This window comes from Diceros bicornis, chromosome 5, assembly GCF_020826845.1.
Source record: "Diceros bicornis minor isolate mBicDic1 chromosome 5, mDicBic1.mat.cur, whole genome shotgun sequence".
Classification (NCBI taxonomy): domain Eukaryota; kingdom Metazoa; phylum Chordata; class Mammalia; order Perissodactyla; family Rhinocerotidae; genus Diceros; species Diceros bicornis.
The window spans coordinates 17,320,247-17,330,884 of NC_080744.1; the positions used below are offsets into that span (position 1 = coordinate 17,320,247).

The 10,638-nt window shown below is 38.4% G+C and overlaps 1 protein-coding gene across 1 annotated transcript; it reads left to right on the top strand.

Moving 5' to 3' along the window:
- Nucleotides 1–312: 312 nt before the first annotated feature.
- Nucleotides 313–8,538, top strand: DTD2 (D-aminoacyl-tRNA deacylase 2). Its single transcript, XM_058540769.1, has 3 exons — nt 313–434; nt 3,757–3,826; nt 7,307–8,538. The coding sequence occupies exons 1-3, from the start codon at nt 324–326 to the stop codon at nt 7,630–7,632; spliced, it is 507 nt and encodes a 168-aa protein (XP_058396752.1). The 5' UTR covers nt 313–323; the 3' UTR covers nt 7,633–8,538.
- The last annotated feature ends 2,100 nt before the right edge of the window (nt 8,539–10,638 follow it).

Genomic DNA, 10,638 nt, shown 5'->3' on the forward strand with positions numbered 1-10,638 from the left:
TTCAACGTCTGGAAACCTAAGCCTTCTGAGCTGAAAAAATGTTTCTTTAAAACGCGTGTAGGGCAGAGATCCAATGTGACTTTTTCACTCGTTCGAAAGCATACCCTGAACGCCTTCTACAGAATTGGTTGTATTCTGCAGAGGGGTTAGGGTCCCGCCTTTGAAGACCACACATCCGGGACATCCGAGAGCTAGGCAGAGGCCCCGCCCCCAGAGGTCAGGACGTCCCTCCGCCGCGCCCCGCCCTGTCCTCCTTGCGCGCGGGGGCGGAGCCTGCGCGGCGCGCGGCCTGAGCTCGCCGGAGCGGCGCCCGGGCTCCAGCCATGGCCGAGAGCGGCCGGACGCCTCAGGCTCGGGCGCTTCTGCAGCAGTGCCTGCACGCCCGGCTGCAAGTACGCCCCGCCGAAGGGGACGCCGCGGCCCAGTGGGTGGAGGTAACGTCGGCCCCGCAGCTCCCGTCATCCTCCGGCGCGTAGGGGCGGTTCCTTCCGCGTTGTCTCGGTGACTTGTCCCCGCGCCGCTCCCTGCGAACCTGCCGCGTGGCGCCCGGCACGTGCTGTGGGCGGCGCGGGACTTCCTGTCGGTCCTCCCGGCACTGCCCACGGGGGCCGGCCTGGCTTCGCCTGTCTCCTTAGTCCTGCACCTGCGGCCCCGGCGCCTTCTCCCTCGGACTCATTGCCCCCGAGGAAGAGCGGGTCCCCTGCTTGGGACCGCGGGAATTGAACCTCCTCTCCCCGTCTGCTACCTGAGCTCGGTGGACCGTAGGCTTGATTGTCTCAGGCTTCTTGCTGCAAGAGAGCAAAGGCCTTGCCGCGCCCTTCGCATTGCTCGGGCTGCGAGTGGCCAGTGCTCGTCTGGTTCGAGCTTGTAGATTAGATTTGTTGCAAACGTTCAAGGTCTGTTTTGACTTGTGCTCCAGATCCCATCGAATATCCTCTTATGTTGACTGCACCTAGTTCTTAGCACAGAAATGAGATTTCCCATGAAACAATTCTTTTTTTCAAGAAACTTTCAAAAATTTGATTTATTTCCGACTAGAAACCCTACTTTTATAATGGTATATCGAAGTTGCATTGTATGTAACACATTTCCTCCAAAGAATTAAAAACATTTACGCCAATATGATTTCCTTCTATTTGCATATTTGCTTTTTTAAGACGGCCTGCCCACACTCCATGCAAAAAGATTAAAATGTTCCTTAAGGCTCCTGACTTATTTTTGGAGTAAGTTGAAGTGAAGGAAAAACTTAGTTCATAATTAAGACTTTTCGAAGTACCCAGAAACTTTAACCTAGGAGCATCTTATTCACTCATCTGCCGAATTCTGTCCCAGATCTAGCAATCTTTAAAACAATCCTAGTCATTATTTTAACTACTACCTATAAACTGTGATATGTGGGTGGTTATTAAATCAAAATCTGTTACTCTGCTAATTGGAAATATTTGTAAGCGTAAACATTTCTATATTTTCCCTTCCCCTTTTCTTTCTCAAAAATTCATGTTTCTTATTTCTTAATTTGTTATGGCCTTTTTTTGAGGTCTTGATTTCTCTTCCGTATTTTGAAATTTTTTTTTTTTATATTTGCCATCCTATCCAAAGAATTGCCTATTTTCGTAGATGCCTCATGGGACTATAAATCCTAAGATATTAATCCTTTAGATTTCTTCCATGCTGCTTTATCTTTTTATATTCTTCATGCCACATCTCCTTATGCAAAATCACAGATATTTTATTGCAGCCTTCAAAACTATCAGTTTGTGTTTATAAACTTAAAAGCCTTTCCCTTCCACTCCCACACATGGCTAAATTAGTGTAAAAAACTGACAAGTAATTAGATAGTAATTTCTCAAGCATCCTCTTACCTATTCTATTATTAAAAGTTCTGATTTTTTAAAAACTTTTAATTGTTGAAAGATTTGAGGGTTACTTTGTGTGTTCTTAGTTTCATTCGTTTAGACCTTTGCTGACATAGGCTAACATTTTTCTTCCTGGGAGGTGAACGTTTTTAAGCTAGAGTGAGAATGATCTGTACTTTCCTGTATATTTGAAATGTTTTATATCAAAAGAAGCTACAAGGAAAGTGATTCTGACTTGAAGAGGGGAATTTGTAGGTCACAACTTAAAGATTATTGGAATACACTAAAGGAGAATACCTTAATGAGGTAGTGTGGTGAGGGGAAAGAACAGGTGACTATTTCTGCAAATGATTAGATACTTAATTCTGACGTTGCAAGTGTCCAACTATGAGTGTGCTTGAGATTTTGGGTCCTGCTGAAACGATGCCAGTGGAGAGTCCTGTGATAGTGGTACAAATAACTGTATCCTTCAACCTGCCAGCTCCTCTTTATGGGTGTGCATTAGAGGTCCTTGCTTGTTCCGGAAGCACAAGTGCGCTTTTTAAAAATTACTTCTTTTCCAGGTAAATCAGATGTGAGTGCAGAGCTGCGTTTATATTTACATGGAAGACTATTTAAATAACACATACAGCCTGTAAGATACAGTTGAACTTAAATGCACTCAACAGATAAACAGAGTCCCTATCGTGTACAAAACAGTCTGTAAAGTGCTTTGGGGGTTAAAATGCAAAATAAATTGTATTTCAGCCCTTAAATTTATTTTTACATACTCATTTAATAAACACTTATACAGCTCTTACTATGAACCAGGCACTGTTTTAAGCACTTTACAAATATTAACTCATTTAATCTTCATAATAGCTCTTTGACTCAAAAAGGTTAATTGACAAAATAGAAAATTGAATGATTTGGGCCGGCCCAGTGGCATAGCGGTTGAGTTTGCACGCTCCGCTTCTGTGGCCGGAGGTTTGCAGGTTCAGATCCCAGGCGCGGACTGACGCACTGCTTGTCAAGCCTTGTGGTGGCATCCCATATAAAGTAGAGGAACATGGGTGTGGATGTTAGCCCAGGGCCAATCTTCCTCAGCAAAAAAAGGAGGATTGGCAACAGATGTTAGCTTAGGGCTAATCTTCCTCAAAAAAAAAAAATGATTCACTCAGCAGCCAAATCAAAATCATTTATCAAGTGTCTCTGTTCCATATAGTCTCTATCCTGCAAGAGCTAATACAGAAATATCCAAGTCATTATATAAAATAAATAAGCTTACATTCCTGATAGACAACCTTGTGATGTAAAATTTAATATCTTAAATGCAATTTCCAAGGCCTAATCACTATGTTTATTTAAAGCATTAACAGCGATAACAAAAGATAATTGGACAGTTTCTTGGAATTTATTGAAATAGAATCAGATCCTTATTTTCACTCTCTGTAGGTAAATGGATTAGTAGGAATAAAGAGTGATGATGTCAAAAGATATCAGTCACACTATTGCTTATACATCAGCCAAATCTGATATAATGTGAATTCTTTTGATTTTGAATAAATGGGGCCCTGTACACTAAACATTTCTAAGTGTGTCAGACTGACTTAGGGAGGAGGAGGCTAGTTCATAGTCCTAAAGAATTTGATTAGAAGTGAATGTTTGAAGGTATAACTTCACTGCTCTTGGCTGTATTTTAAATTTAATTTTTGAGAGACGTGATAACTGAGGTGATTGAATGTTGAGAAAGATTTTGTTTTCTCACAGATTTAAGAAATCAAATCTGTAAAAACTTATTTTTCTTCCTTTGCATTTAACCTCTATAGGTACAGCAGTTGTGAAATTTTATTCGTTTACCTCTGTTTCTCTATATAAAAGTTGCTTTCTAATCTGAGTTTACCATGGTGATTTCTCATAGGTTCAGAGAGGATTAGTGATCTACGTGTGCTTTTTCAAGGGAGCTGATAAAGAACTTCTTCCCAAAATGGGTATGTATTTGATGTTGTTTCTTTTTTAAGAGTGGGAATGAATAGCAATACATAGATGAACCAGAAGGGCAAAAAGCACAATCTTAAGTTGTACTGGTGTGTAAATTATAAATGACTTAACTCTGTACTCTTGTTGGCTTCAGCTATTTGCCTGTTCCGAAGTTTAAAGGAAGCAAGTATGGTGGAATTCTTTTAAAACATCTGCAGCATTTCACATCGCTTACAGATTGGTTTAGAAGAGTGTACACACACACACAGACAACACACTGAGATTCAGCCAAGGATACAGAGACTTGTTGGAAGCAGGGTGGTCACATAGGGAGAAACAGATGCTGCATTTCTTAATATAGTGTCGTTATCTGCCAGAGTCCCCGACAGGGGCATGTACGTGACACTGTATATGCAAGATGCGGGTCCCATCAAATCTGGACAGCTCAGGCTTACATCATTATGGAAGAATTTACATTAACCATTTATGCACTTCTTTGCAGGAAATGTGTATAAGTATGTGGTTCTCCTGATTCTTGAACCAAGTTCACTGCCATCACAGGCACACCTCCTCCAGGGGCAGAGAAAGCAGAGTCAAATGTTCAGGCATCTCTGAACAATGATTTACCTGCCTGCAGCTTTGCAGTATCCTGGATAGTCCATAGCACTGCACATTCCTTGTGATGATTACATAGGTTCTGATATACCAAATCATATACTGTCTCAAGAGAGTATTTGATATAATAATTATGTCCAAAAAAGAAAAAACCTGAAATCATGGAGCTATCCCTAAGGTTGGGAACAGGTTGTATTCTCTTCATTAGTGAAGGACAGCACCCATTAGTTAGATTAATAAGAAATATAAACTGTACAAATGGGTATTTGAAGCCTGCAGAAGTTAACCTAGAAGAGCTTCAAGTAGTGGGACTCAAGGGTAAATAGCCCGATACAGAACAGCTTAGACAAAAGGCTAAAGCCCTTAGAGGGAATTTATACTGAGACAGTAAACGTGTTGAAAGCTTTGTCAGAAGATGAAAACTAGACTTAAGAAGGGACTACAATAGGTGAGGATAGAAAACCAGCAACTGTAATAGTTTGAAATTTGAATCCGGAGGATAATAGAGATCTCTGAAGGGTTTAAGGAGAAAATGAAATAAAGGCTCCTGTTACAGAGGATGATTTGCCAAGTCCTAATGCTTTTGTGTTGGACATTCTGTCCATTTTCCTGAGTTAATATTTTGCCTTGAATTAAATCTTTATTGACTGTAGTAGACATCTTCAAAATCAGGAAGAGAATTGTTGTCATTGTGACTTAAGATTGACTTCCTAAAGTTGTTTCATATATTCTTAAATGGATCTTAATCATAATAAGATGAAATGAACCAACCAAATCCAAGCTGCAGTTTGTTTTATCGTAATTAAATTCTGTATCTGGCTGTCTGAGTACACTTTGAATGTGTGGTTAAGATTGTGGTGAATTAAAAACACTGAGGAGGTCCGCCTTAACTCTTTCGGTGGGTGGTCTAACACAAAGCTTTGTACATCATGATTCTTAGTAAAGAACTGTGACTCTAAGAATCACGTTCTGCTGGCATGAATTATAAGCAAAATAAGTCCATCTGTCATTGATAGCATTAGCTTATACTTTACTCCAGGAGGCAAAGTAAGCCAGTGTGATGGGCTTCTCTTAAAGCCCACCTCATACTTACTACGTGGATTCAGATCTTTCCAATCACATCAGATACCCCTTGGGAAAATGACAACCAGTTATAGCCATAAAGTCTGAAATAGGAAGGCTAACACAGAGATGTGCAGAATCTTCCTTAATTCGTCTTCAGTATAATTGGGCTGAGATCCAGGGACCTGTCTAAGGGTAACTTCCCATATGCATCATTAGAGATACTTGTTTGACAACCTATCTTAGGATCTTTCCGTTTCCAACGTGCCACTAATTCATTGTCTCATTTTAATTCTACCTCCTGACATTTGTATTTATATTATATTTACTTCTACATACTGATATTTGTATGCCAACAGCATTAATTGAATTCTCAGTGATAGCCAGTAGAGGGAGGTGTGGGAAAGTATAATAAATTGTACTTACCTCTCTGGCCTGTTATTCCAAAATTGCCTCCTTAGTCTGTCCCTAGCCTGAGGCCTGGATAGCTAGATAGTGATTTCCATAGGAATGAAGTGCTCTGGAGAGTTACAGTTTCCTTAGAAGCAGTCATTAAGAACTGCTGGTTATAGAGCAAAGTCCTATTTGTAAAAGAGAAAATTAGAGGTATTTTAAAATAGATGTTAGTTAAGTGAAAACTGATAGTGCTTAATGCAGAGCTTAGGAAGGAATTTATTTGGGTGTTCACAGATTTTTACCAGTTTAATTCCCTTTAGAGTGGGGCAACCATGCTGAATCCTTACTAATCTTTACTGCAAACCCTCTATTAATTGGAGCCATTGACTACCCCACCAGAAGGCGGACCTTTTCAAGTCTAATTATTGGGCAGGAGTGTGAGGTTTATATAGTTTCTTTTACCATTTGTCCTCAGGACTATTATTTACAAGCAGGAGTTACTTATACCCTTTATAGAGGTAGGAAGACCCTAAGGCTATTTATATTAGGCATCTCGTTTGTTTATTGTTTTGAAAATAGCTAATTTTGAGATGTAAATGTTTTCTAAGTTTAGATTTTTAGCTACACATAGATATTTATGGTGATTTTAACACTTCTTATTAGCTAAAAGTATAATTTCATAAGTGCTATAAAAATAATAATACCATGTTTTCTTGTATGTGTATGAAGATAATGCCAGTAACTCTATACCTTTTGATTTACTTTTTCAATAGTAATAATGAATTTCTGATGATTCTTGCTTTCACTTTTACCCTTCTCTTATGGGTTATATTTGTAAAATGATTAGTCCATGTTAATAGTGCCTTTGAGATTATGAAACTGCAAAATCAGCTGGTTTATAATGGGGTTGAACGTGGAACCTTTGTCTCAGCTTAGAACTCTAGGCAGCTAAGTTTAAAATAACAAATGCACTAAGATTTGTATTTAATATTCTTTGTTATAAAGCAGAATTTGGTATGAGGAGGATTTGACATGGTCTTTTTCCAATGGGATTTGCTTATGAAATATAAAAGGAAGCAAGAAGGCAAAATCTTCTCACGTATCCCCCTGAGGCAAGAAAATTTTGAAGTTCCAGTATATCGTTAATTCTTTAGTCCTTTCTGGATGAGCTTATTGTTAGGTGATCTTAACTGCCAAGTCAAATTTAAAACATCATGCCATTTTCTGTGTGAAATTTGCCCATTTCTCATGCTTAGATCATTTAGCTTAGTGAAGCAGTTTTTAAAAACTAAATAGAGACGTTGAGTAAAAAGCATGAGCTGACAAACTGATCTTTAAATATGAGATTTGCTGACTAGAAGATTATTGGTTTTCTTCATGTTTGTTTTTAAGATGTTTTCCTTTTCTTCTCCACCCAGTGAATACACTGTTAAATGTGAAATTAAGTGAGACAGAGAATGGCAAGCACGTCTCTGTATTGGATCTACCTGGCAACATTCTTATCATCCCTCAAGCCACCCTTGGCGGGAGAGTAAAAGGAAAAAACATGCAGTATCACTCTAACTCCGGAAAAGAAGAAGGGTTGGAACTGTATTCCCAGTTTGTGACTTTGTGTGAAAAAGAATTAGCTGCTAACAGCAAGTGTGCTGAAGCCGGGGTTGTGGTGGAACATGGCACTTACGGGAACAGGCAGGTGTTAAAGCTGGATACCAATGGACCATACACACACCTAATTGAGTTTTGAAAAATTAAAAGTTAGTTTCTACAGTTGTTTTCAGGTATAAAATGATCTGGACTATAATTAGATTTTTTCTCCCTTTATGTTTTTTTTTTTTTTTTTTTTTGGTGAGGAAGATCAGCCCTGAGCTAACATCTATGCCAATCCTCCTCTTTTTGCTGAGGAAGGTTGGCCCTGGGCTAACATCCATGCCCATCTTCCTCTACTTTATATGGGACACCGCCACAGCATGGTCTGACAAGCAGTCCGTTGGTGCACGCCCAGGATCCGAACCTGGGCCGCCAGCAGCAGAGCACGAGCACTTAACCGCTACAACACGGGGCCGGCCCCCCCACACCCTGCTTTGTCTTGAATACACTAATCTGCAGTATTTTTAGGCAAGAAAATCCTCAGTCCCATCCATAACTCTGCAACCTGCTAATTGGATGACCTTGCCAAGTCACCTAAACTCTGGATCTCAGTCACCATTTATCCTGCATTCCCCTACATTTCACTCAAAAATTTGAAAAATGCTTTCTATTCATTTTAGTCATTGTGGAAATGTTCTTAGGGAGCTGTATTTACATTGCAATGGAGAATTGTGTGCAATCAAGAAAAATATATTTCTTATGCCCTCAGATGTATGTAGTATGTAGTAAAAATAACTATTTGTATTAAAATTAGGTAAAATCGAGCACAAACTGATTATAGTTTTGTCGATTTTGTTTTACTATTTCAGTTTTCCATATTTTGAATGAAAGAATATGCAATTTACTATTTCTTTTAATATCTATGAAAATGTAATATAGAAATGTTATTGTGCATTATACTATTACTTTCCAAGGACATCCAAGTGTTTTAAATTGTTTTAGGAACCTTTAGTTGATACAAGAACAAAGTATAGGAGATTAAAAGTTGTTTTTATTTAATATACCAATGGGTTAATATTCTGTTTCTTAGTTTTTTACCAAAACAATGTATGTCTCACTTTCTGTCTTTGGTTTTTAAAAGTTACTGCTTCATGAAGTTACTGTACATAAATTTTTTAGGAAGTTCCTTGTTGAATTAGACTGCTATAAAAGGAAGAAAAAGGGAAGCTTTCTACTGGAATTATTTGAAAACAAGTTGACTTGTTCATTTCCATATTATCTACTTAATGATTCAGAGTCAGTGTCACTTTTTCTACTAGTGAGTGTTGTGGACTGGATGTTTGTGTCATTGTCTCCCCACCACCACCCACGCACCAAAATTCATATGTTGAAGTCCTAGCCCCCAATGTGATGATATTTGGAGACGGGGCCTTTGGGAAGTAATTAGGGTTAGGTGAGGTCATGAGTGGGGCCCTCAGGGTGGGAGTTAGTGGCCTTATAAAAGAGGTTTCTCTCTCTCTCTGCCCCACCACATGAGGACACAGCAAGAAGGGGACATCTGCAAGTCAGGAAGAGAACTCTCACCAGAAACTGACCATGGTGGCACCTTGATCTTGAACTTCTAGCCTCCAGAACTGTGAGAAAATAAATTTCTGTTTAAGCCACCCAGTCTATGGTATTTTTTATGACAGCCCAACCTAAGTAGCTGACTAAGATGGTTATTACGCAGAAGCTGACTAAGCTAATAAGGCAGACTTTTCAAAGGCAAGAGAGGAAGATATATAAGAAATTGAAAGAGTAAATGAATCAATAAGAGGTAATATTCAGTTTTTGCAAACTCCTCTGACTTGATTTTAAAAGATATTTTAAACGGTAAAAACCAAATATTTCTGATTACCAAAAAGATGAAATTAACTTGAATAAACATCTGCTGAAAATTCCTTTGTGTCTTATAATTTCTTTAGGTCTGTGTTCCTAAGATACTTAAAATTTTTATCGTCACAAAAAATCCTGTTTTCTCTATATCCTTCCTGTGCTATTCTATTTTGGAACTTGAAAATCAATAACTGGCTTGGTAATGAGCTCATTGTCCTTAACTTTTGCTTTATTGATTCACAATACACTTATTGAAATGTAATAAACTATTCATAAACTTGCAAACTCCACTTCTCTCAAAGCTTCTCCAAGGAGGTGTATATGTCTTTCGGAAAGACCGTGTGTTACCTATTTTAAATCGTTTTGATTTTGTGTCTAGGTGAAATGCTGTCTCACAGCCCTAGATTACTGTTTTATAGCTCAGGCATTTGTCCTTAAAAAAAAATTTGTTTGAGTACTTGTGGAGAATAGCAATTTCAACTACATAAAGGGTTATTAAGCAGCAGATGATTGCCAACTTTGTTTCATTTCCAAGGAAACTAGAACAAGAGTTTTGCAAGAGAACTGGTGGATATGAAAATGACTACACTTTGGCTTTCTGTAGCTCTTGTGGCCTAAGGTGCTCAAAGAACCATCAATAGGTGTTTTATCTTCACAGTATATAATGAGGATAGTGCTGTGGAAAGTAAGATAATGCTTAAATACTTTTCCCAAGATCACACGGTAGGGAGGAATAATTTCCATCTTCCCAACTTTTCTTGAAGTGTGAGTTGTTAAAGTTGAAATTGATCTTGATAAAGGCTTAACATCTCCTGGTGTGGAGCATTTGAGAAAGAACAGCCAATAAACTGGTTTATTTACTAAATTACATGGCAGTAGGGTTGCACCTAATTTAGGTACCTTCTACATCTGTTTATCTAGGATTCTAGAATGTTTCAATTAGAATATCATTTCTAAATACTATTTTATCTGTCCATTTGGAAACTTCATGGATTCCATTATAGAAAAATACTGTGTATAAGACACGAACTACCAATGAGTGTGGTGTTAACAACTTGAATATACTCATATAAAGTAAAACACTTTTACCATTCTTTCATTAGTTCAAGGCAAAAGAAGGCATGCCATTTATGAATAATATCTGTATTAATCATGATTTATTGACTCCATAATGAAAGAACTAAGCTTATCAAATATGAGGATAAATAGTACAGAATCCTATGCCACTTTTTTGGAGAATAAGAACTTAGATTGGTGTTATAAAAGAACAATGACAGGTCAAATTTTT

Excerpts from the sequence above, each read along its gene's own strand:
- DTD2 (XM_058540769.1), top strand. The coding sequence starts at position 324 with ATGGCCGAGAGCGGCCGGACGCCTCAGGCTCGGGCGCTTCTGCAGCAG. Across the intron at positions 435-3,756 it reads CCGCGGCCCAGTGGGTGGAG|GTTCAGAGAGGATTAGTGAT; the intron begins GTAACGTCGGCC and ends GATTTCTCATAG. Across the intron at positions 3,827-7,306 it reads AGAACTTCTTCCCAAAATGG|TGAATACACTGTTAAATGTG; the intron begins GTATGTATTTGA and ends TTCTCCACCCAG.